General features: G+C 45.5%; 1 protein-coding gene across 1 annotated transcript; it reads left to right on the top strand.

Moving 5' to 3' along the window:
• Nucleotides 1–1,698: 1,698 nt before the first annotated feature.
• LOC124551310 (cuticle protein 16.5-like) lies at nucleotides 1,699–25,641 on the top strand. Its single transcript, XM_047126318.1, has 3 exons — nucleotides 1,699–1,842; nucleotides 22,522–22,698; nucleotides 24,969–25,641. The coding sequence occupies exons 1-3, from the start codon at nucleotides 1,831–1,833 to the stop codon at nucleotides 25,461–25,463; spliced, it is 684 nt and encodes a 227-aa protein (XP_046982274.1). The 5' UTR covers nucleotides 1,699–1,830; the 3' UTR covers nucleotides 25,464–25,641.
• The last annotated feature ends 212 nt before the right edge of the window (nucleotides 25,642–25,853 follow it).

The raw sequence follows: 25,853 nt of genomic DNA, 5'->3' as shown, positions 1-25,853 counted from the left end.
TTACTGTCGTAGTACTTGCAGCGGATTCTGATGCAGTTTGAAATTCCTGTGTGATGGTCTGGACAGATGTCTGCCTATCACTAATTACGATCCTCTTCAGCTGTCGGCGGTCTCTGTCAGTCAACAGACGAGGTTGGCCTGTACGCTTTTGTGTTGTATGTGTCCCTTCACGTTTCCACTTCACTATCACATCGGAAACATTGGAGCTAAGGATGTTTAGGAGTGTAGAAATCTCGCGTACAGACGTATGACACAAGTGACACCCAATCACCCGGCGACGTTCGAAGTCTGCGAGTTTCCCGGAGCGCCCCGTTCTGCTCTCTCACGATGTCTAATGACTACTGAGCTCGCTGATATGGAGTAGCTGGCAGTAGGTGGTAGCACAATGCACCTAATATGAAAAACGTATGTTTTTGGGGGCGTCCAGATACTTTTGATCACATAGCGTATGTCGAAAATTTACTAAAACTAATTCACAAGGCATACTACAGCAGGGACTGACCATTGGTAGAGATGCCTACGCATATGATGTAACATTAACAAGTACTTCCAAAACAGATGACGAAGCATTAAGAAGTAGTTGCAAAACTGAAGTAATCAGAATAATGCAAAAATTTTACAGTCGCTGGGAAACGAGGACTGAATGAAGATAAGGTCATTAATAAGAAAGTGATTCACCTTTGGCTGTACTCGGATTCACTTTCAAGTACTTAGGGAGTCTTTTTAGTAACAATAACAGAACTGTCACAGAAGCAGGTGCCTGTCTAGTATCAGCGAACGAAAAACGTTTTAACTGTACTAACATAAGTTAGCACTAAGTGCGAAATTCGTTTGTATCAATAGACTCTTGTACTGGTAACATAATATAGATTTAAACCACTGATGTTTACATGCCAATGAAATTTTTGGATCTCTATTTTATGAAAACAACGCGGAATGGTGGATAAGAAAAATCTGAAGAACTACGGGAGAAGTAATCGTAATATCGTCGAATGTCTGAAGCAGGGAAGATTCATCTGGACTGTTCACAGAGCAAGACTGACGGAGCATAGACTACGTTGAACAGATTTCTGCAGGCCAGTTGATTGAAGTAGAGGAAGAATAAGGCCCATAAGTAGATGGCGAGATAACATCCAGGAGGATACAGCTAGGATGAATATAAAATCCAAATGGACAAACAGTGCCGCGACAGAAACAAATGGAAGAGCATCGTAGAGCAGGCGTGTAGACTATGGAGCTCTTACCATATGTAATGTATATAAAAGCGAGGGGATTTCAGTGTCTTTCAAGACTGCAGATATGTACCTAGAAGTAAGCAAAAATTTAATTACGAACTTTATTTTATCGAGGTAATTATTAAAACATTCTAACTACCCAGCGGATAAATCGCTGTTCAAGTTGGGAGTTGTCAAGCAGTGTACTTAGGGGTCGCTGTAACGATGGCGCACGCGATAGCTCAGCGGAGATTAGCAGTGCAGTGCTGAGTCGTTTCCCGCTCCTCTGCGGAGCGAAAGTGCTACCACGCTTGCCTCCAGTCAACTGGCCGCAGATGGCTATCCCTGGATACGGCTAGCGAGGGCGGGGTCACGGAGGGCGACGCGAACCGAGTAAATCAGGTACAACTGGAGGCTGGAGCCGGCGTCTCCAGGCCGCTGGTGGAGGCGTGGCCGCATCATTACGGGCAGCTGAGTCCGGTGAAGGGCGGGATGCGAGCGGTGGGGGTCGCCCGCCACTGACTATATATACCGGCCGACGAGCCGGACGCTGGCATCAGTCCCTGCGGCGTCTTCCAACTCACCTCCAGCTCAACCAAGCACCACCGCCTACACCATGAAGGTCCTGGTAAGTGAGCCTCACACCGACCAACAACTGGGCTCCGCTGGTAACCCCCTAGGAGCTCGGAGATTCAGTATTTCCAGAGGGATACCACAGGGTTCCATTCAGGGGCCTGCATAACTATACATGCTATGTCCTTTTCAATCACACTCTATCTAGATTCCAATAAACCACAGTAAACATTCTTACACTATGAGAGAAGTCACTATGGGAAACCATAGGGGCCATTTTTGATATTTTCTATCACTAATGTGAGTTATTTACTTTTATTCTGTGAGTCCCAACGTTATGTGCATCAGTGGGAACAACTACTTGGTAACATCCCTGAACTCGTGGCTACTTGTGGCCTCTGAGTCTCAGAAAGGCACCACAGGGAATTCCATCACATGTTCTGAGATGCATTGTAATCCTTTTCTCTTGGAAGGCACCTGCAACTATCCATATTCAGCACGTGAGCCAATAAGGAAAATTACTTTGCTGTACCTCTGGCTCCAGACTCTCACAGCTTCTGAATTCACAGAAGGGCAACACTGACCTTCTTTTCCCTATGCACGATCTCTACTTTTATTACACTACTTCTGCGGGCATGAAGCTTCCCACTTCTTAAAAAGGATACCACCAGGCTCTGATTCTGGTCTTAGTTAATATTTTACTGACACTGTAGCCCTGTTTTATCTTGTGCCTTGGGTGCATAGAAGGGAAAAACCAGTTTGCAACATTTCTGCCATCCAACTTTTTATGCTGACACCTAGGTCTTCATTTTGTGTTGTATTACTTTTACTTTCCTTGTGCTTCTGGTGGTTTCCACTTCTCTTAGATAATTCGTAATTCTACAGTTTTTATTGCTACTGAGCTGTGTAACAAGCCCTCAGAAACGAATAGCAATATAGCTTCCAGAAAGACGTACCATAGAGCTCCATACTCTGCCTGCATCAATGTCTTCTTACATGTGCTACTCACCACTTTCGTACTTCCCTTGTGCGATTCCTGCATCTTACCATCGTTCTTATCACACAGGGAAGTTACTGACAGCAGTAGAACACTCTATCCACTGTCTCTCATCTCGAAACTCACAGGCTGCGAGTTCCCAACGGCTTGCTGTAACTACCCTTCAAATGTGATTTCTACTTAGTACCCCTAAGCAACTAACCAAAATTTTCTTAACAGTAAATGTTGCCAATGGCACCGCTGTACCACTGTATCATTTTACAGAATACTTGCTGCTGCAGCAGATATCCAAAGGCCTACATAATAAGGGGTGTAAGGGAAGCTCTTTTGTCATTCTAGGAGCTGAAGAACGACTACGAAGCGAGATGGGGCAAAGGGTAGTGGAAAGAAGATAGTATATTTTGGGGCATATCTGACACACATGAGGAATTTGTAGGGCATGTTTGGATCATCAGGTAGTCTCAAGTGACAAGATCAGTCTGTAATGTGATGACCTACAGTTCTAATAAGTGGCACCATTAAGCGCTTTCGTAGTCAGCCCTCGAACAATCTCTGAAGGACACTGCGTCTCAACGGTCTCGTAGGGTGTGAATTCCCCGTTCAGTACCACAGGGCTCTACTTTGGCCCTAAGTAATTTGTACATAAAGCTGGTCTGCAGTTGTCATGACTCTTCCTGTGTCACATGCCATAAAAATGATTCAAATGGCTCTGAGCACTATGGGACTTAACATCTGAGGTCATCAGTCTCCCAGACTTAGAACCACTTAAACCTAACTAACCTCAGGACATCACACACGTCCATGCCCGAGGCAGGATTCGAACCTGCGACTGTAGCAGCAGCGCGGTTCCAGACTGAATCGCCTAGAACCGCCCGGCCACAGCGGCCGGCCACATGCCATACCAGTTTATATTTCCGAGAGCAAGGTGTGTGTACATCATGACAGGGGTCTACAGAATCTGGTGCAGTCTTTCTGCAAATGGCCACGCCTTCTACCATTTATTAGCTGTTTCGAGCTCCTAAAAAGAATAATCTCCATTCAGTGCCTCTAGGTTACAAAGGAATTGTAGCTAAACAATTCTGTAACGCGACGCTACATACTTCTGAAGGTACTTGGGGAACTTAATGACAAGTGTAGTAATTTATTTCTGTTATTACTGCAATTTAAGGACGTATGCAAGCTCCCTTTCGTAAAAATGATTTACAGATCAATATAAACTGTACTATTCGTCTTCATATGATGTGATTTTTAAAAAGTGTCAATTACTTGCACTTGGGATGGTATACTCGCCGTGTACAGTAAAAATTAACAGGGGCGTTGCCACTGTATGTGTTACACAGTCTTATGAAAGTTCTCCCGCCCACAGAAGGGGGGATAGAACAAGCAGCTGTTTTCTGAGCGAATATGGCTAAACGGAGCAGCGTAACTGTGCACAAATCGTTACACGTGCGGAAAGCCGGTCTCATGCGGCTTAACGAATTTGCGCGGCTACAGGGAGCGGTACGCCGGGAAACCAAAACGCAACTCTTGCCGAAGAAAATTGCTTGCGCCCAACTTTTCGGCGCGGTGACATCCATCGAACGGCGAGTTGTCGGAGCTGCCGCTGAGAGCCCTTGAACTTGGCGTTTCCGCTCCACGTGTGTTTACGCGTCACATAAAACTCGGCAGTGGCGAGTTTTCGGACCAGTGGTGCGTGAACGACGGAACCAACGAGGCGCAGCAAATGCACTGCCAGGCACCTCGCGCCGCGGCGCTCCACCTTCTTGCGGACGCTCTGTCACGCCTAGTCGGCCATCCACTGAGCTCTGACGACACCATCTCACCAGGGGACGTTCCTATCTGGAGGCTATTAGGACGCTTCTGGTGACAAATTCTGCGTCCCCACGATAAACGGGGACTCTGGAAGAGTAATGAACAACTAGGCACAAAGTTGTAACCTCCGTAAAAATGATATTTTTTGGGTCATTACTCATTTGACTGGTTTGATGCTGCCCTCCACAAAAGTAGTTCAGATTAGCGCTTGAATCCAACGTCCTCCAGTGCCGTTCCCTACCGATTTTATTCTCTACAGCTCCCTTAGCTACCGAGCACATTATTCAATGATTTCTTAGTACCCATCATCCTGTCCCTTTTTTGGTTCCATGTTTTTCCGTATGTTCCTCTCCTAGCCGATTCTGGGAAGAACCCACTCACTTCTTATCAGTCCACCTAATTTTCAAAATCCTTCTATAGTACCAAACCAAACGTTTCCTCTAACTTTTTCTCCGGTTTGCCCACAGTGTATAATTTACTAAAATATAAGAATCAGTCAGATGGAAACTGTTTATTATTTCAAAAGTAACTGCCACAACTGTTAACACATTCATCTCACTGTGAGACAAGACGGTCATGCAAAAATGTTTGCAGTTGCCTTCGGAACCACTACTGTACCCAGGTGTGCGAAGCAATTCGACGGCCACCGAATGTCTTTCTTCAGCTCTCCAAAAATATGGAAGTCGCATGGGGAGAGAACGGAACTATATGGAGGAAGTGTAAGGACTTACCAGCGAAACTCCTGTAGCGTACTCGAAACATCCTTGGCAACTTGTGGACCCGCCACGCTGTTTCGACTATGTTTCAGAAGTTTCCCTGCGAACTCCTTACACGTACTTATAAACCCGGTCTTTCACCATGGGATTCAAACTATTTTATTTTATTTATGTCATGCCCTTAACTTTGGTATGTTGCCATACCCTTAAATACTAAAAGTCGAATCCTACTGTGCAGTATCTTCAAAGATTTACTTTTCACCCGAAGGAGCAATGACTAATGTAAAGAGGTACTTTAGAGTGGACGGCGAATGTTCGACATAAACGCAAGTATTGTGTGCATCTAAGATGGGTGATAATTCCTCTGATGTGCCCAGAATACAGAAACCATTAATCACATGGGGGCGACAGCACTGTAGCGTTGTTAGACGGTGTTGTATAGAAGAAAAACGACTGTATATTTGCCTCAGTACGAGCCATCTTATCGTATTATCTGGGCGCCAAGGACCTTGCCACATTGGTTCCTGTCAGATCACCGAAGTGCTTTCTTGCTGGTTAGCACTTGGGTGGGTGACTGTCCGCTGTTGGCAAGCGGGGTGCACTCAGCCCTTGTGAGACAAACTGAGGAGCTACTTGACTGAGAAGTAGCGGCTCCGATTGCGGAAACTGACAACGGCCGGGAGAGTGGTGTGCTGATCTCACGCTCCTCCATATCCGCAACCAGTGACGCCTGTGGGCTGAGGATGACACGGCGGTCGGTCGGTGCCGCTGGGTCTTGCGAGACCTGTTCTGGCAGAGTTTAGAGTTTTTATTATCTCCGAAATGAACGGTGGCGACAGTGGAACCGTTGCGGTCATCTTCAAATGCCGGTTCTCGAAATTTTCTTTGTAATATTCTTCAAAAAGAATGTCGCCTTTCTGTCGGAGATTCCCATCTGAGTTTCCAAAGAATCTCCTTAATAGTTGCATGTTGTTCGAACCTACTGGTAAGGAACCAAGCAGCCCACCCCTGAATTACTTCGATGTCTTCCTTCAATCCGACCTGATGTGGCTCCCAAACACTCGAGTAGTAGTGAAGAATGGGTCGGACTAGTGTTCTTCAGATGAACCACACTTTTTCAAAATTATTCCAATTAAGTGTATTGAAAGATACCGCAACAGTTCGATATAGGCTATACGAAAGAGTAATGGAGATGCTCCTTGAAATTAAATGGGAATATTTGTAAGAAATACTAATCTGAAACTTCCTGTCAAAATAAAACTGTGTGCCGGACCGAGACTCGAACTCGGGACCTTTGCCTTTCGCGGGCAAGTGCTCTACCATCGAGGTATTGGCAGAAGTAAATCTGTGAGGACGGGGCGTGAGTCATGCTTGGGTAGCTCAGTTGGTAGAGCACTTGCCCGCGAAAGGCAGAGGTCCCGAGTTCGAGTCTCGGTCCGGCACACAGTTTTAATTTACCAGGAAGTTTCATATCAGCGCACACTCCGCCTCAGAGTGAAAATCTCATTCTGGAAATACTAAGCTGTTGTCACGGACAACCTGTACTTGCGGTAGAATTTACGACAGTTTTTGTGCTACCGTATGTCTGTCACCGGCTGCTGAAGTATACGTGGTCCGTTTAGCTCTGTACAGTAGAAGAAATACGTTCCTGACGCCCCATATTCAGATCTGCCGTGGCTAATCCAGTGCAGACCATCCATTGTCCTGTATAGCTCCGTATGGCAGAGGTTGGGGCCCCACGAGAAATACGGGCCCCACAACGAGCTTGTGACGTCACACTAGTCGCCTTTCCTGTAATACACAGCGGTCTGGGATCCGTACCAGATAGGGTTGATAGAAGAGATAGAGAAGATCCAACGGAGAGCAGCGCGCATCGTTACAGGATCATTTAGTAATCGCGAAAGCGTTACGGAGATGATAAATAAACTACATTGGAAGACTCTGCAAGAGAGACGCTCAGTAGATCGGTACGGGCTTTTGTTGAAGTTTCGAGAACAGCAGTATATTGCTCCCTCCTACGTATATCTAACGAAGAGACCATGAAGATAAAATCAGAGAGATTAGAGCCCACACAGTGGCATACCGACAATCTTTCTTTCCACGAACAATACGAGACTGGAATAGAAGGGAGAACCGATAGTGGTACTCAAGGTATGGATGTAGATGTAGATGTAGAAAGCCCAGCTCCGTGCAGGGCCCATGAGAACTATATGTGTCAATGAAAAGCTATCCACTGAAGATCTTAACTTTGTCGTGTGCTTGCACGTATCTAAAGACTCTTGAAACCGGAAATAGTTACTCACTCCCCCCTGGAAATGGCCGCTGGCGCTCCTGCAGCGTCACGTGCTGTAACCCGCGCCACAGGGACTGAGGGTAACTGACGTCATACGTTGGCGGTCGTTGTGTATGGCAGTTTACACATGCGGAAATACTGTCACTGTGACTCTGAATATCCAACCTAGACACTGCTGACTCGGAAGCACGAATTCTTGTGTAATTTAGAACATCCCGTGGACCCATAAGCCTTATGCCGATAATCGACACACGCCACATTCACTCCAGACCCAGGTGTAACAGATTGCTCAGATACCATGTCCACACGAGCGCCAGTACATGGTGCATCTGCGGGTAGGGCTCCCCCTGACATTTGGACGCTCGGTATTGGGTTTTTAATCAGGTGAAGGAGCTTCCTTTGAACAATGGCCATTCCACAATTGGGTGGTCTGAAAGTCGTGAAGCAAATCATACAATGAACCAACGTGTTTCAACTACCTCTTCCTAAGAGACTTACAGATTTTTGAGCAAGTCTAACGAATTCAGTATCACTAAACAGCTAAAACGATCACCCAGTCGCAATTGCAGGTTGCTTGTCGAACGCTATTTAGGGTCAACAAATTTGATTCCAGTATTTCATATAAATATTGACAAAATTTGAAAATTTAAAACGCTCTCATAATCTACTAACTAAGACACGTAAAGTTGCGTTAAAGGTTTAACACAGTAAGTCAGGTATTAAAATTAGAAAATGTGCATATGTCTTAAGAAAGCGAAAGTCATGGCGCGCAAATTGCGCAGATGATATTTATCCAGTATTTGAGAATGAGGGTACTTCTCGACTTCCAACAAACTTTCCACTTAATTTCGAACCTTAAATTTACTACATTTTCACTGCTACGCAGTAAAACTTGAGCGTTAGCAAGAGGTTTCATTACTTCTTTACTACTGACTCTGTTTGCAACACGTTTTCCAGACAGTATCCACCTACACCACAGATTGCACCTGAAAAATTATATCGTTGTGCTACACACAGTTCAGGATATATTGCGTCATATACATAGAAAATGCATGAAAAACTAGTTTTTCTTAAAATGGAGCGAAAATTACCCACGCTATAATCATCCCTTGTTTGATAATGAGTGCAGTTTGCGACTTCCACCAAACTTCAATCATACTTTCAATGTCTTTTATACATGGGAGTTCAGTTCTTGAAGGAATTGATGCAGGGGGCTTGCTGGTCTGCGCTAACAGCTCTTGAGAAACAGAGCACTGAATCAAAGTATGTTGTTATTCGGAAGGGTGATGTGTCAGTGCTAAAGCGTCCATTAAACTCCATCAGGATAGTGACAAATTGACAACTGGACCAAGAGAAAGGAAAGGAGGTCCCAAATCACCAAAAATAGTCTCAGGAATGCTAGAGTGAGTTCTGAAGGCCTTAGAGTGGGAAATCGAAGCAAGTGCACGCTTTAATGGAACGTGAAACATTCTGTCTTGCTATTGTAACTGTACCGTTTCCCGCAGTACATATAAATCTCATAAAATCGATGAAAATAATACACGAAATTTGAGATAGCCCTGAAAAATCAGTTATAATAACTCCACGGTAATGTGCAAAGAACTTGTAGAAAGGTGAAAATTGTACAACTTGAATTTCTGTAATTTATGTATAGACAGTGAAAGAAATAAACAGAAGAAAAAAATTGACCTGTATCGGGTCTGTTAAATCAAAAAAGGATTTTTAGAACTGAGCTTCCAATACACTTGAAAATGAAAACACTATCATTAGTACGTATTACAAGTTTGGAATGATGATGGTAGTGAGACGTCGACGTCAAATGCGAAAATCAGAAAGTTACCCTCATAGTAATTTTGAAACCAATCATCTTTCGGTGAGAATTACTGAAACAGTCAGGAAAGAAGCAAATACTTCAGTGAAGGGGTTTTGATGGAAGATATAATTATGACCATAATGAAAATGACAAATGAAGGTTGTGAGGACATGCCATGCGAACTGGATTCCAAAAATAACGAAAACGCAAGATGATGTAACCAATGATGGGCTGGTGGCATTTGAACAATACGTAGGACCGTTGCTGATATGTACATCTGAAGCATATGCAGGGTGAACGAAATAAAACTTGCCCGAAAAATAATTTATGCATCTCAAGATAGGCAAGCCAACTTACACCACCTGCTCCAGATGGGTGGGATGTGAATTGGATAGCGTGCCTTGAGCTGCATGAAATATTTTTGGGGCAAATTCTATTTCGGGCAACCTGTACGTGACCCACCTTAATGAGAAATACAATGCTGCTTCAGCACATTATAAGCCACCATTTTATTGTATACTAGCACCAGTTAAAGACGTTGTGCAGTACTGTTATCCTCGCAATAATTCACACATCGCTGCAGTGAATTACGAATTCTTTCAGAATTACGAATTCTTTCAAACACCCCCACCTCATAAATCATGGCAAGACCGAAAATTTCCTGCTCCATTTCGTCAACCTACCAATAAAAACGCTGGACACTTTATATTTAAGACGGCCGCAGAGAGAAGGATCCTGAGGATTGAGATAAGTGATCCTTGAGGCCAAGGCACAAACTCTCGTTGCCCTCTCCATCTTGGGTCATATTCACCTGTTAGAAGCGAAATGTCCCATGTTCCATCATGTGCATACTAATTCCCCGACGGTGGCCTATGTATGTTATTAGTGAATGAAATGGAAATTTAATGGATTACATCTGTGCATCTGTAGCAGTGGATTATATATGTTTGGAAGTCTTTGTACGAAGTGCAGCCATGCATGGAAGTGAAACATGGATGATAAACACTTTAGACAAAAAAGAAAGCTTTTCAAATGTGCTGCTGCTAAAGATTAGACGATTAGATCACGTAACTGATGAGGAGTTACTGAATAGAATTGCGGAGAAAAGAAATTTGTTTTACGACTTGACTAGAAGAAGGGGTTGGTTGATAGGATGCATTCTGAGCCATTATGGGATCACCAATTCAGTAATGGAGAGAAGTGTAGGTGGTAAAAATGGTAGAAGAAGACAAAAAAATATAAACCAGATTCAGAGCAATGTAATTTGCAGCAGTTATTCGGAGATGAAGATGTTTTCACAGGATAGAGTATTACGGAGGAGCAGCATGGAGACGTGCATCAAACCAGTCTTCGAAATGAAGGCCACATGCTGGCCAGAGTGGCCGAGCAGTTCTAGGCGCTTCAGTCTGGAACCGCGTGACCGCTACGGTCGCAGGTTCGAATCCTGCCTTGGGCATGGATGTGTGTGATGCGCTTAGGTTAGTTAGGTTTAATTAGTTCTAAGTTCTAGGCGACTGATGACCTCAGAAGTTCAGTTCCATAGTCCCCAGAGCCATTTGAACCATTTTTTTTGAAGGCCACAACAACAACAGAATCTAGACTAACTAGAACAATATTTCACACTGAATTCGGGATATACATCAGTGGCGATTTCAAAGTTTCCGGCTGAGAGTATTGTTGCAGCCTATATGTAGCGTGACAACGATGCGGGTACATAAGCACCGGCATGTAGACAAGAGATTAAAGTGGCATTCGTGCTTTTCCGTCATGTGCGCGACAAATAGGGAAATGTGAACTATGGCCAAGTTATTAGCAAATGCGTCCAAATAGGACCAACGTACCGTTACTCTTTTCTTGTCTGGACAAGGGCTGCTGCTGCTTCGCGACAATGTAGTTCCCAAAAACGCAAATGTTGTAACGCAGAAGTTACGCCAACTCGCTTAGGAGACCCTCGAGCGCCCGACCTACAGTCCTGACCTTCCGCCAAGGGGTTATCGCGCATTCGGTTCCTTAAAAAGCACTCCGTCTTCAAGCCACAAGTGCCCCATCGGGACCATCCGACCGCCGTATCATCCTTAGATGAGGATGCGGATAGGAGGGACGTGTGGTCAGCACCCCGCTCTCCCGGTCGTTACGATGGTTTTCTTTGACCGAAGCCTCTACTATTCGGTCGAATAGCTCCTCAGTTTACATCACGAGGCTGAGTGCACCCCGAAAAATGGCAACAGCGCATGACAGCCCGGGTGGTCACCCATCCAAGTGCCGGCCACGCCCGACAGCGCTTAACTTCGGTGATCCGACGGGAACCGATATATCCACTACGGCAAGGCCGTTTCCGGTTCCTTAAAAAAGGCGTTGAACTGTCGACAAGTCCTGCCGGACGAGGATATCCCGCAGGCATTTACGAACTTCTTTACACAACAGGACATGGAGTATGAAGGCTTTCACGACCGGATGACATATCTTCTGGTAAACCTTCCGGGATGTAAGGTCGTGGTCCATGAAACTCTTCAGCTCCTAACGTTTCGTCCAGAGCTGCGCTGGACATCTTCAGAGGGGTGTTTCTCCTCCGGTGAGTCTTGCGCAGCTCTGGACGAAACGTTAGGAGCTGAAGAGTTTCATGGACCACGACCTTACATCCCGGAAGGTTTACCAGAAGATTAGGACATGGAGTGTTACCAAACGAGTGCTTACAGCGACGTAGCCTGCTTTGCATATCATTTCTCGAGTGCACAGCCTTCGAACGGAAACTTTTTGATCTCCGCTTACACAGCTAAAATTAATTCCCCCATTCCTGTGTAATATTTCATTTCGGCGGCTTGCAGTGTTCCGCAATTGACGAGAAAGTCAATGGCCGTTGTTTTGCTAGGATCTGTGCCGTGTTAAGATGTCTAGTGCAAGACAGAGTGCGTCCCTTGTGGGTTGTAACTTAGCGGTAAATACCAGCAAAGCGATTCACGTGGGTAGTTTTACGTTCTATTCTCGAGTACAGCGTTGCGACGAATGTGCAGTGTCTATTGCTTATTTCTAGCGAGGCGTATCTGTGTCTTAAATCAGGTATGAGGTCGGCCAAGCGTAACCGCAGTAAGAGATTGCATTGCGGAGAGAGGGGGAAAGAGAGAGAGAGAGGCAGTTACACACTCCCTCCCACCTACACACACACACACTGAGCAGATGGCAGACAGAATGTGCCTTTCTCTCTGCTCTGTTTCACTGCGTATCGGCAACGGACGCACGCGAGATGTGTTGTTGCGTCATACGCTCCCGTTACGTCGGACAGCCTGTGTCCGTATAAAGCAAACCGCGCGACGTACGTGAGCTGTGTTTCGATCGCACACGCTGTCAAGGAATTTCCTCTTCCCCTCGCATTACGACACAGTTTCGCTCTGCTGCGAGACATTCGTAACAGGTCCGTACGTGCCCGAGAAAAACATAGCGCCCAATGCATTCGGCTTTGTCCCTCCACTTGCCGCTCTGGATACGTCAGCTTGTTCATCCATCTACAGCTACGTATACATATATATACTCCACAGTCCATTGTACGGTGGGTGGCAGAGGGAACGTTTTTATTCCCAATTACACTTTTAATCGAGAACTGCGCAAGCGAAAATGACATTCTACACGCCTCACTAAGCACGCTAATTTGTGTGTCTCATTCTGCACTATTCGATCAAAAGTATCCGAACATCTCTATGTAATGTGAAACTAACCACTAGATGTCACGACAAACGGAGCTTCTAGTACGAAGGGAGTATTGTTTTGTCACTAGAGAAACGGTAACAGCAGAACTGGTCAGCTAGAAGAGTTCAGTTACTTCTAACATAGACTAATACTTAGATACCACCTGAACAACAAATCCATCAGGGACATTTCAATCCTTGTAAAGCTGCCCAAGTCACCTGTTACTGATGTGACTTTAACAGTGAAATGGAAACGTGAAAGCCGGCCGGAGTGGCCGTGCGGTTCTAGGCGCTACAGTCTGGAGCCGAGCGACCACTACGGTCGCAGGTTCGAATCCTGCCTTGGGCATGGATGTGTGTGATGTCCTTAGGTTGGTTAGGTTTAATTGGTTGTAAGTTCTAGGCGACTGATGACCTCAGAAGTTGTGTCGCATATTGCTCAGAGCCATTTTTTGAAACGTGAAGGGACAACCACAGCTAAAGCAATTCAAGTCGACCTCACGTACTGACCGACGGGGACCGTTGGGCACTGCGGAGGGTGAATGCCAAAAATCGCATGATGTCTGTGGAATGGATCACTCTTAAATTCCAAAATGCTACCAAAGACCGTCTAGTACAATGACTGTGCATAGGGAGCTAAGGACAACTGGGTAAAAACCCAGCATATGAATGCAGCATTGCTAAGCGACGCTTGAGGTGGCATAAGGATCGATAATGACCAAATACGTAAGGATTACAACTACAAGTAATTTGAGTTGGAACGATCTCATAGCTGACATTGTGACGAAAGCGAAGCAAAGACTCTGAATTATTGGCACACTTTGGTAATGCCATAGGTTTAGTAAAGAGACTGCCTTCCTTTTCTGGAGTATTACTGCCGGGCGAGGGGTCCGCGTCAGATAGCAGTGACGGAGGACACCGAAAAGGTTCAAAGAAGGGGAGCTCGTTTTGTATTATCGTGAAGTAGGGGAGAGAGCGCCACAGATATGATACTGGTACTGGGGGAAAGTGATTAAAATAGAGACTTTTTTATTGCTATAGGGTTCATGAAATATCAATCACCATCTTTCTCCTCCGCATGCGAACATATTTTGTTGAAGTGCACATTATTATGATAAGAGAAACTAGAACTTTCACAGAGAGATTTAAGTGTTCGTTTTTCCGGTGCCCTTTTGGAAAGTGGAATAGAGGAGAAATCTCCTGGAAGGTGGTTCGATGAAGCCTCTGCCAGGCTATAATTCATAGTTTAGTCTCTATATTCTATGATTCTACATTCTATAATTCATAGTTTAGTCTCCTCTTCCGGTCACCACATTCTTCCTCCGGCTCAAGTATTTGTCTCAAGATCTTTATTTTAGATATACCAGGTTGCTTTTCATCGAACGCCGTTAATGTCTATGTTACAAACACGATGTACTAGCACCGATCTCACTAAAACTTTACATGTCATTATTGTAATTCTCCTGAATAGCATCTCATTTCTGCTGTTTTCAGACGCAATGCTTGCGTTTTTTGGCTGACAGTATCTGTTTTTCGATTTCAGATCTGACATCACCGCTACACTTTACTTCTGAAATATCCACAATAGATTAGCTTAATAAGCCATAAAAGAATTAAATTCAAGCTATTATGCTATAACAGCCCCTACCATTACAACACTAGTCTAGGTAGACAACAAGTATCGTAAATTCCTGTTGATCTACAATTTGTCATCCTTGTGTAACGGGCGACGTCTTGAAACATCCCATTGTCGGGTGAGGTGGTGCAAAACATTGTACTACAGTAAATATTCACCAGTTGGAGAAAGTAACGCGGCTACAGCTCTGAAGGAAATATGAATGAAAGAGCCAAGTTCTCAGACACAACATTTGGAAGAAAGGAAAATATTTCGCACCGTTTCCACAACACTGGTCAGGCGCCACTTGGAGGGTTGCGTGAACAAGACGTTGTCAGCCTTGCACTTTGCTCACTTTCAATTAAGACCAAATTCCACCGGAGCGTTCTTCCGCGACTCATTCCACGTAGAAGCAAGCTTTCTACTTTTAAAAGGACTGTCTTCGTAATTTCTGCGTCTCGATTACTGTTATATCTACAGTGATGTGCCGTCTGAAAAACAAGCACAAGTACACAGACGTCGGTAAGTCCTCAAAGCGGTGTAGATATTGGCGGTTTGCTTTAAATATTCAGATATGTAAAACTGTGTAATTCACAAAGCGCATAAACGTGACTACAGTATCACTGAGTCGCAATGGGAATCAGTCGACTGATAAAAACTCCTGGGTGTAACAATTTGGACGGATGTCCACATCTATACTCCGCACGCCACCTCCCAGTGTGAGGCAGAGGGTACTTTGTGTATCCGTTGTTGGTAATCGTGTGGGCTCCAGTTTCTCTAATTTTAACATCGCGAGACGTTTGTTGCAGGATGGAACACATACTAACGAAAAAAATAGTCGCAACAACAAAAATGATTAATTTAGGGTAATGAAATATTAGGAATACAATCATCTAGGTAACATACTTAAGTGATTAAAATTGGAAGATTACTGGTTAATGTAAGGGCTTGATAAGTCATTGCAAATGTGAAACTTTGGTACATTAATAACCGGTTTAATCGCCAGGCTGTTGAATGCTAGCATGCAAACGTGCATGCGTTGGGTTGTACTGGTGCCGGGTGTCAGTCTTTGGGACGGCGTTCCATGCCTGTAGACCTTGGTCGGTCAATACAGGGACGGTTAATGCTGTTTATGGACGATTATATCCCATACGTGGTCGGTTGGAGACAGATTTGATGATCGAGCAGACAAAGGCAACATGTCTACACTTGGTAGAGCGTTTTGGACTACAACAGCAGTATGTAGCGAACGTTATCCTGCTGGAAAACACCTCCTGAAATGGCAGCACGACATGTCCAATCACCAGACTGAGGTACAAAATTGCAGTCAGGGTGAGTCGGATAACCGCGAGAGTACTCCTGCTGTCATATGAAATCGATTCAGAAATGGTTCAAATGGCTCTAAGCACTATGGGGCTTAACATCTGAGGTCATCAGTCCCCTAGACTTAGAACTACTTAAACCTAACCAACCTAAGGAAATCAAACACATCCATGCCCGAGGCAGGATTCGAACCTGCGACCGTAGCAGCCGCGTGGTTGCAGACTGAAGCGCCTACAACCGCTCGGCCACAGCGGCCGGCTATGAAACCGAACCCCAGACCACAACTCCAGGCTTAGGTCCAGTATGTCTAACCCAGTCCGTCTAACTTCCAGAGAGGTCGATTGCAGGCCCTCAACGGGACCTAACCAACACACGGGCATCACTGGCACCGAGGCAGCATCACCTTTCATCAGAAAACACAATCGACCTTTACTCTGCTCTCCAATGAGGTCTTGCTCGACACCACTGAAGTCGCAGATGGCGGTGGTTTTCGGTCAGTGGAATGCACTCTGTAGGGCGTCGGGTGCGGAGCTGTCCTTGAAGTAATCCATTTGTAACGGTTCGTTATGTCACTGTGGTGCCAACTGCTGCTCCAATTACTGCTACTGATGCAGTACGATGTGTCAGAGCCATATGCCGAACATGGTAGACTTCCCCGGTGGCCATCCGGAGCCCGGGCTTCTTGCGATGGTACACTCTCGTGGCCACTGCTGGCAGCAGTCATGTACAGTGGCTACATTCCTGCCAAGTGTTTATGCAATACCGCAGAAAGAACATTCAACTTCTGGTTGTCCTATACAGGACATCGTTTAAAGACAGTGAGATGTTGATAATGGTGTCTTTGTCGCCTTAAAGGCAGACTTGATTAACGCTAGGTGTTTTCTTTGATTTAACGAAGCCTTTTGACTGTGTTGACCACAAAATATTACTGCAGAAGTTGGACCATTATGGAGTAAGGGGATTAGCTTACAATTGGTTCGCCTCTTAGTTTAAGAACAGAAAGCAGAAGGTAATTCTCCGCAATATTGAGAGTGGTAGTGATGTTCAGTCGCAATGGGGCACTGTCAAGTGGGGCGTTCCCCAAGGGTCAGTGCTGGGGCCACTGCTGTTTCTTATTTATGTAAATGATATGTCTTCTGGTATTAAAGGTGATTCAAAAATATTTCTGTTTGCTGATGACACCAGCTTGGTAGTGAAGGATCTTGTGTGTAATATTGAAAATCAAATAATGTAGTTCATGAAATAAGTTCGTGGCTTGTGGACTCAGTTTTTACAGTTTCTAACTCACAATTCAACAAGAACCGATATTTTGATCAGACAAAATGGGCATATTATAAGCGAGACTGAACAGTTCAAGTTCCTAGCCGTTCGGATAGATAGTAAGCTGTTGTGGAAAGCCCATGTCCAGGGTCTTGGTCAGAAACTAAATGCTGCTTTATTTACCATTAGAACAGTATCTGAAATAAGTGACACTTCAACACGAAAAGTAGTCTACTTCGCATATTTTCATACGGTTATGTCGTATGGTATTATTTTTTGGGGTAATTCTTCTGATTCAAAAAGGGTATTTTTGGCTCAAAAACGGGCTGTTCGAGCTATTGTGGTGTAAGTTCGAGAACCTCTTGTCGACCCCTATTCAATAGTCTGGGAATTCTGACATTGCCCTCACAGTATATATTTTCTTTAATGTCGTTTGTTGTTAGCAATATTAGCCTATTCCCAAGAGTTAGCAGCTTTCACCCAGTTAATACAAGGCAGAAATCAAATCTGTATGTGGAATGCACTTCCTTGACTCTTGTGCAGAAAGGAGTGCAGTATTCTGCTGCATCCATTTTCAATAAGCTACCACAAGAACTCAAAAATCTTAGCAGTAGCCCAAAGTCTTTTGTGTCCAAACTGAAGAGTTTCCTCATGGCTCACTCCTTCTATTCTGTCGAGGAGCTCCTAGAAGAGCTAAAAAATTAAGCAAATTCCAGTGTTACATTGTTGATTTTTTATTTAAACTTACGACTTGTCGCCTGAATATGTTTTTTATATTTCATTATATCTGTTTCTACTATCGTGCTATAATTTCATGTATTGACTCGTTCCATGACCATGGAGATTTCTCCTTAATTAGGTTCCACGGAACAATAAATAAATCAATAAATAAAAATTAACTCACCACGTCCAGTCTCAAAGGTCACGTTTACAGCGACTATTTAAAGCAAACCATATTTGCATCCTTAAAGTGCCGTTACTATCGTCACCCTTATGCGACTTGTGCGTGATTTGAATAGATACAATTTTTCAGAGTAGAAAGACGCCTACCAGCTTTCGTTTATGTGGCACAACTCCTTCTTGGTGTTGCAGTTGTTTTTTTCGGTCAGTGTATCTGTAGACTCTTCTAGGATCGCAACTTTAACCATGATGCAGAATGCCTCTCTTGCAGTGTTTGCCACTGGAGTTCGCTGAACATCTCCTTAACACTTTTGGCGCTTCCAAGGTGAACCTGTAACGAAACGCGCTGCTCTTTTTTTGGATATTCTCTGTTTTCCTTTATCAGTCCTGTGTGGTACGGATCGCAGGCTGACGAGCAATATCAAGCTATCAGTCGAACGAGACTTTTGTAAGCTACCTCATTGGTAGGTGGGGCTACACTTCCTGAGAATGCCCCCAACGAATCCTCAATCTGATATCTACCTTAGATGTGATTAATTTTTTTGCGGTCGTTCCACTTTGAACCGCTCCTCCATATTTTGTGGCTATGACTGCTTCCAGTGATTGTTCTGGAATCAGGTAATCACAAACATTACGTGTTTTTCTGTCTATTCACGCGCAATACGTTAAATTTCCATTCTGGAAACATCCCCCAGACTGTGGTTAAGCCATGTCTCCGCTATATCCTTTCTTCCAGGAGTGCTAGTTCTGCAAGGTTCGCAGGAGAGCTTCTGTCAAGTTTGGAAAGTAGGAGACGAGGTACTGGCAGAAATGAAGCTGTGAGGGCGAGGCGTGAGTCGTGCTTGGGTAGCTCAGATGATAGAGCACTTGCCCGCGAAAGGCAAAGGTCCCGAGTTCGAGTCTCGGTCCGGAACACAGTTTTAATCTACCAGGAAGTTTCACGTTAAATTTCTTTACTCTGGGAGTCATGTGCCAATTCATACACCAAGCGTCGATCCGCGCAGGTCGTCCTACGTTTCGATACGATTCTCTAGCCTTGTACTCGTGTGTATAAAATAGCATCATCCACAAAAAGCCTCGTGGAACATCCCACCTTACCAACTACGTCACAGAATAATAACAAAGTTCCAGTCGCAGGGAAAGCAGGTGGCAGACTTAGATTCATTGGGAGGATACTGGGAAAATGGAGTCAGTCTAGGAACAATCGTGCAACTCATCCCGGAATACTGCTCAAATGTGAGGAAACCATATCAAAATGGACTAACAGGGAATATTGTTCCTACAGAAAGGACAGCACGAATGGTCACAAGTTTGTCTGGCCGAAGCGACAGGGTCACGGAGGTGCACAGGTGTATGACAGACGCTGGAAACTGTATGAAACCATTACTGAAACACTATGTTTCCGGGAACTGCGTGAGAGGTGGGTACCAAAACAGTTCACTGACCAACACAGTCAACAGAAGTGCATCCTCACGAGATTTTATCGAGCGCTTCGGACTCCCGCGAAAGCCTACTTAAAAAGTTTGAAGAACCAGCATTAAGTGAAGAATCTAGGAATATACCACAGCTCCCTACATGTCCCTCACTATGACAAACTTAACTGCACCACGCACGGAACTGTTTAAGGAATCGTTCTTTCCGCACTCCTTAGGCTAATGGGACGGTAAGTAATTCTAATACGTGCCGCAGTCCGAACTACCCTCTGCCATGCACTTAATTGTGGTTTGCAGATTGTATATATAGCTGAATGTTACTCCTTGCACTCGACTGATTTCTCTATCCATTTCCTCTAACATACAAACGTATCAACTATAGTGTTTAAAAGAATAAAAGGATTCGATGATATCTGATGAACAATTTAATATGCGTAACTCCATCTTGGAGAGACCACGGATTTCCCACGTAGCACCACTAACGTTGGAGCGGGAGCCAGTAGCATGTTAAGAGACAGAATCAGTTCGAACCTCGTGCGTCGCACGTACTGGTCAATCAGGAATTAGTACCGACTGAAACGTTCACGTCAGATCACGGGTTGCCTATACTCACTTCCTGGCCATTTACCGCAGAGACACGTTCACGGCAGTTTGAAGTATACGTCATGTAGCACCAGACTAATACTTACCAAACTTTTCGGAGATATTAGACACAGAACGAGTACTAAATGACTGAACTTTCAGTTCATCCTGGAACTGATCAGCACCGACAACACTAGTATAAGACGTGACCCACACTAGCACGAAGCACACAGTCCGAATGATATCTTGAAGCGTTTCATGCTACTTCTGAAACACGTGCCGTATCAGCAGTTGATGACTGCTGGCTGGAGTCTGGGACAAAAGTGTACGTACTCTGGGACACGATCTTCGCATGAAATCTTCATGGAGAGGCTCAGCCACCTCCAGTGCAAGAGACGAGTCCTAGATCGCCGTGTGCTTTACTGTCAAAATTCCGGGAGCGTATGTTCCTAGTAGACAAGACCAGTACATTACTTCCTCTTACGTATATCTCGCTAAAAGGCCGTGAAGGCGAAATCAGACAGATTCCAGCACACACAGTGTCTTGCCAGGAATCGTTCTTCCCGCGAGCCATTCCCTACTGCAACAGGAAAGTTGGGAAGTCTCAGTGGGACCCAAAGTAACCTCCGTCACACAACGTAAGGCGGCTTGTGGGGTATAGACGTACATGTAGATGTTGATATATGAGTGGCAAATCAGCTGACTTGACAGGCTATTCCAGGATCCGTACATTCCTCAAGGCATTTTCGGCGAGAATTGAAATATTGGGTCTTGCATTATCCTGCTGAAAAGTGTCATTTATTACTCTGGAAAACAGCGTTAACCATTCTTACTATGTACTGGCGAGAATTCTGCCTTCTCGCAACAATTACCATGACAGTCCTGTCGTCGCATGCAACAGCTCTCCCTACAATTCCAGGAGTTCGACAGATACGTGTCTCAAATGAAATGAAATGTCGTGTGACGAGGGCCTCCCGTCGGGTAGACCGTTCACCTGGTGCAAGTCTTTCGATTTGACACCACTTCGGCGACTTGCGCGTCGATGGGGATGAAATAATGATGATCAGGACAACACAACACCCAGTCCCTGAGCGGAGAAAATCTCCGACCCAGCCGGGAATCGAACCCGGGCCCTTTGGATTGACAGTCTGTCGCGCTGACCACTCAGGTACCGGGGGCGGACACGCGTCTCAAAAATCGCTACCTCGTGTGGCGTTTTACCAGATCGTGTACGGACACGCTGGCATCGTTCTGACCGCCACAGAAGCGAGACTCGTCTGGGTCCAACACAAAATGTCACTCGATATACCAGTAAACGCTGGCTCTTCACCACGGAAAAGCCGGCCGGTGTGGCCGTGCGGTTCTAGGCGCTTGAGTAAGGAACCGCGTGACCGCTACGGTCGCAGGTTCGAATCCTGCCTCGGGGATGGATGTGTGTGATGTCCTTAGGTTAGTTAGGTTTAAATAGTTCTAAGTTCTAGGGGACTGATGACCTCAGATGTTAAGTCCCATAGTGCTCAGAGCCATTTCAACCATTTCACCACGAAAATCTCTGTTGGCTGTAGTATGGTGTCATTGGTAAACAACGCCTGACACTTCGAGATCTCAGTGCAGCTGCCAGTAATATCGTAGCTGCCAGTAATATCGTAGTGACACCATAGTTGTGGAAAGCTGCCAAGACTAGTGCATGTCATGCAGAATCCCTGCTACACTGCTTTCCAAACCTAGACAAATGCGTTACTAAGGCACTAAGCACTCCGTCTTCAAGCCACAAGTGGCCCATCGGGATCATCCGACCGCCGCGTCATCCTCAGTTGAGGATGCGAGTAGGAGGGGCGTGTGGTTAGCACACCGCTCTCCCGGTCGTTATGACCGGAGCCGCTACTATTCGGTCGAGTAGCTCCTCAATTGGCATCACGAGGCTGAGTGCACCCCAAAAAATGGCAACAGCGCATGGCGGCCAAGATGGTCACCCGTCAAAGTGCCGGCCACGCCCGACAGCGCTTAACTTCTGTGATCTGACGGTAACCGGTGTACCCACTGCGGCAAGGCCGTTGCCCTGTTATTAAGGGTCGGGGGGTGGGGGGGGGTCTATAATGTTTTGGCTCATCAGAATATAAGTTGGTAAGGTTTGTAGACTTTGAGACTTCCTGCCTCCCTCTGTATGCCCCATGTAGGTTTCTTTCATCCAGTTTATCTTCAGTGAAAAAAAAATGTGTGAAATTGGATATTTATTTTTGTAAGCAACATTGTATTCTGGCCCTCTGCCTCTGTACCCACTACGCAGACTGATCCTTCTTCTGTCCACAGGCCATTTTCGTCGTCGCCCTCGCGGCCATCGCCTGCGCTGAGGAGGAGAAGAAGCAGGAGAAGAGAGGCCTGCTGGGTCTGGGATACGGAGGCTACGGAGGTTACGGCTACGGAGGATTCGGTCACGGAATCGGGATCGCCGCAGCGGCGCCCGCCATCTCGTACGCGGCACCTGCAGTGAGTAGCACCTGACACCCATCTCTCATGTGTGGCGGTCACGATTACTTGAAACTTCAAAGTAGAAACTGAATACCAACATTAACTCATCAGTCTTTCCACCCGTCTGATAACATCTTCCACGTCTATTGTAATTTGGTACATCCTTTTATTTCCGTACAGCTCTAGCCCTTGTAGTTGCATGAATGGAACACCTTTGAAAACTGTACATACGAATTTCATACGCCTAGCATGGATTCAGAATGAGAAGATTATATTCAGACAGTATTTTTAGACTTACACAAATAAGTGAAAACAAGAAGAAAGCTTAATTTATCCGTCTTATATGTCCGAAAAACACCTTCTCGGTTACCAGGCCCGGTCAGTTCGAATAAAACACTCCCACTTTCGATGTCTTCGCCATCGTCATCAGGAGTGAAAACTACTTTCTGCCGCGGCTGATATGAGGTTCCGCTTACGTAGGCAGGACAGCAGCGCCTGGATCCTTCCAAAGAGGGTGCAGTGTCGCACGCAAGAGAAGCAGTTCATAGCAGGTCCGGATTTTACTTCTGATGACGATGGTGGAGACAGCTGTCGAAAGCTCGAGTACTGTTCGCAGCTTGAAATCCGTGAAGATTTCATTCATGCACGCAACTGCAAAACGCCCTACGAGACATTTAACATGTGTTCATACACTACAAGAAGAATCTGGCCTGGCGAAACAATACTTACTCTCAAAAAAAAATTAGGAATTTCAAAGCACTGATGAGACGACGATGATGATGATGATATTGATGATACGTTTGAGTCCATGACTGCAAGGTCTTTAAAGCCCATAGTAAAATTGTATGAGACGAATGTGGATAAAAGTGACGAGAAATAAAACTTATATTCTAACTGTATAAAAATGCCCTAAACACACACACACACACACACACACACACACACACACACACACACACGACACAGAGCAATACGAAACTCAAGCATCTGTTCAGTCCATGTATGTGAATGACAAGATAAAAATTCATTCTCTGAAAGTTGAATCAATCGAAGCGAACACTGTCCAACGAATCACACAAGTGACAGGAAAGAAGGAAGGCTGTATTTAAACGGACTGTCAACAGTTATGTCATTAGGGATAGAGCGTAAAGTCGGATTGTGGAAGGAAGGGGAAAGAAATCGGTACTGTACCGTTTTCAAGGAAACCATCCCAGAATTTTGTCTTTAGAAATTTAGGGAAAGGGCGTAAAACTGACATCAGGATGACCAGACGGGGATTCGAACAGTCGTCCTCCCGAATGCGGAGCCACTGTGTCTAACTACCAACCACCTCACTCGGTCACACGAGTATGTCCACGCACGAGTGTATCGCACACTTTTCGATTTTTATACTGACGCGATCACAAAAGTAGGTTCAAAACTGAAAACGAGACTCTTACTCAACAATGTAAATTTTACAACTGCACCTTTTGCTGAAGACCAGACCGTAATAAGCATTGTCGACAATGTGATAGTGACAGCTGTACGTATACTGAGTACAGGTGGCAGCCGAGTGAAGTATGACAATTACCAAGAACAGAGCCTGAGGTATACTTAGAAGGAGAGACAGCATTGGTCGTATTTTTTTGTTTTATTAACCGCAAAATCGATTTTCGGTCACTTAGTGACCATCCTCAGTGCTAGAAGTTAAAAATTTTTGCACATAACGATCAGAGAGTATAAAACAGAAAATCTGGTCGTGGTGCACAGGACACTCCATGGAGTCGCCAATCAATAAATCCTGAGGTGTTTCTAACATTAGAATCAATAATATGATCAACTAGACTAATAATTGAACAAATAAGTGACTTACAAAATTCTAGGGCATGTTAAGTGTTTAAAATCAGGCGATGTGCAAATGGAGCTTCAAAATTTTGGGCATTTCTCTGGTGCAGCGCAACGAACTTTGAAATGTAACGTTGTAAAGAACCAAATTAATAGAGAAACAGGAACAAATCTTTTTAAAAAAGGACACTTTAACACCATCGCAGACATTCATTTCCTGAACTCTAAGAGAATCATGCAATAAATGTGAAATCTATTCCTGCGATTCAACGAGAAGCGCTGTCCCTTGCCTGTGGCCCGTTGTGAAACGGCCTTACACAGCAAAAGCAGTGAAACAATACCTTTGTGTATCCCAGGCTAATTGTCGCTCTCGTGTAAAATGTGCCATGTGGTTGCTGGTACAGTACAACAGCAGTGTTTATTAGAAGCCAGTGTTGCTGACTGATTTGTGGTGACGCCCGCAGGTGAGCTACGCCGCCCCCGCCATCGCCGCCGCCCCTGCTGTCAGCTACGCCGCCCCCGCCATCGCCGCCGCCCCCGCCGTCAGCTACGCCGCCCCCGCCGTGGCTAAGGTGGCCGTCGCCGCCGCCCCCGCAGCCGTCTCCAGCGTGTCCCGCGTCAGCTACTCCACGACGCACTACGCCCCCGCAGTGGCCGCCGCCCCCGCAGTAGCCGTCGCCCCCGCCGTCGCCAAGGTGGCCGCTGTCGCCGCCCCCGCGGTGAGCTACGCCGCCGCCCCCGCGGTGAGCTACGCCGCCGCCCCCGCAGTGAGCTACGCCGCCGCCCCCGCAGTGAGCTACGCCGCCGCGCCGGCCATCAGCTACGCCGCCCCCGCCATCGCCAAGGTGGCTGCCGCCCCCGCCATCAGCTACGCCGCCCCCAGTCTGAGCCTGGGCCACTACGGCGGCCTGGGAGGCTACAGCCTGGGTAGCTACGGCTACGGCTACGGTCACCACTAAAATCAGACGCACCACTACACCGCCCCCCACCCCCAGCACTACTGGGCACGCGACATCATCAACTTCGCAACGACACGCTATATGCACCCTCATTGTTCGCAAGGAAATCATAAATGTAAAAAAAAAAAAATTGAAAATCACATCATAATTATGAAATAAACAATTATTTGATATTTAACTCTGTAGTCGTTATTTCCATCCATCATGTAATCGACGCACTGTCTAAGTTTCTGGTTGAGAGTATGCCGCATATCTAAAAAATAAAAAAAAATGGAGCTAGTTAAAGGCAACAGAACAGCAGCCAGGACCAACAAGTTTTCTACACTGAAGCGCCAAAGAAACTGGTATGGGGCATGCTAGTTCAAATACAGAGGTACGTAAACAGGCAGA

This window comes from Schistocerca americana, chromosome 9, assembly GCF_021461395.2.
Source record: "Schistocerca americana isolate TAMUIC-IGC-003095 chromosome 9, iqSchAmer2.1, whole genome shotgun sequence".
Taxonomy (NCBI): Eukaryota; Metazoa; Arthropoda; class Insecta; order Orthoptera; family Acrididae; genus Schistocerca; species Schistocerca americana.
This window is presented reverse-complemented; position numbering and strand designations above follow the sequence as displayed.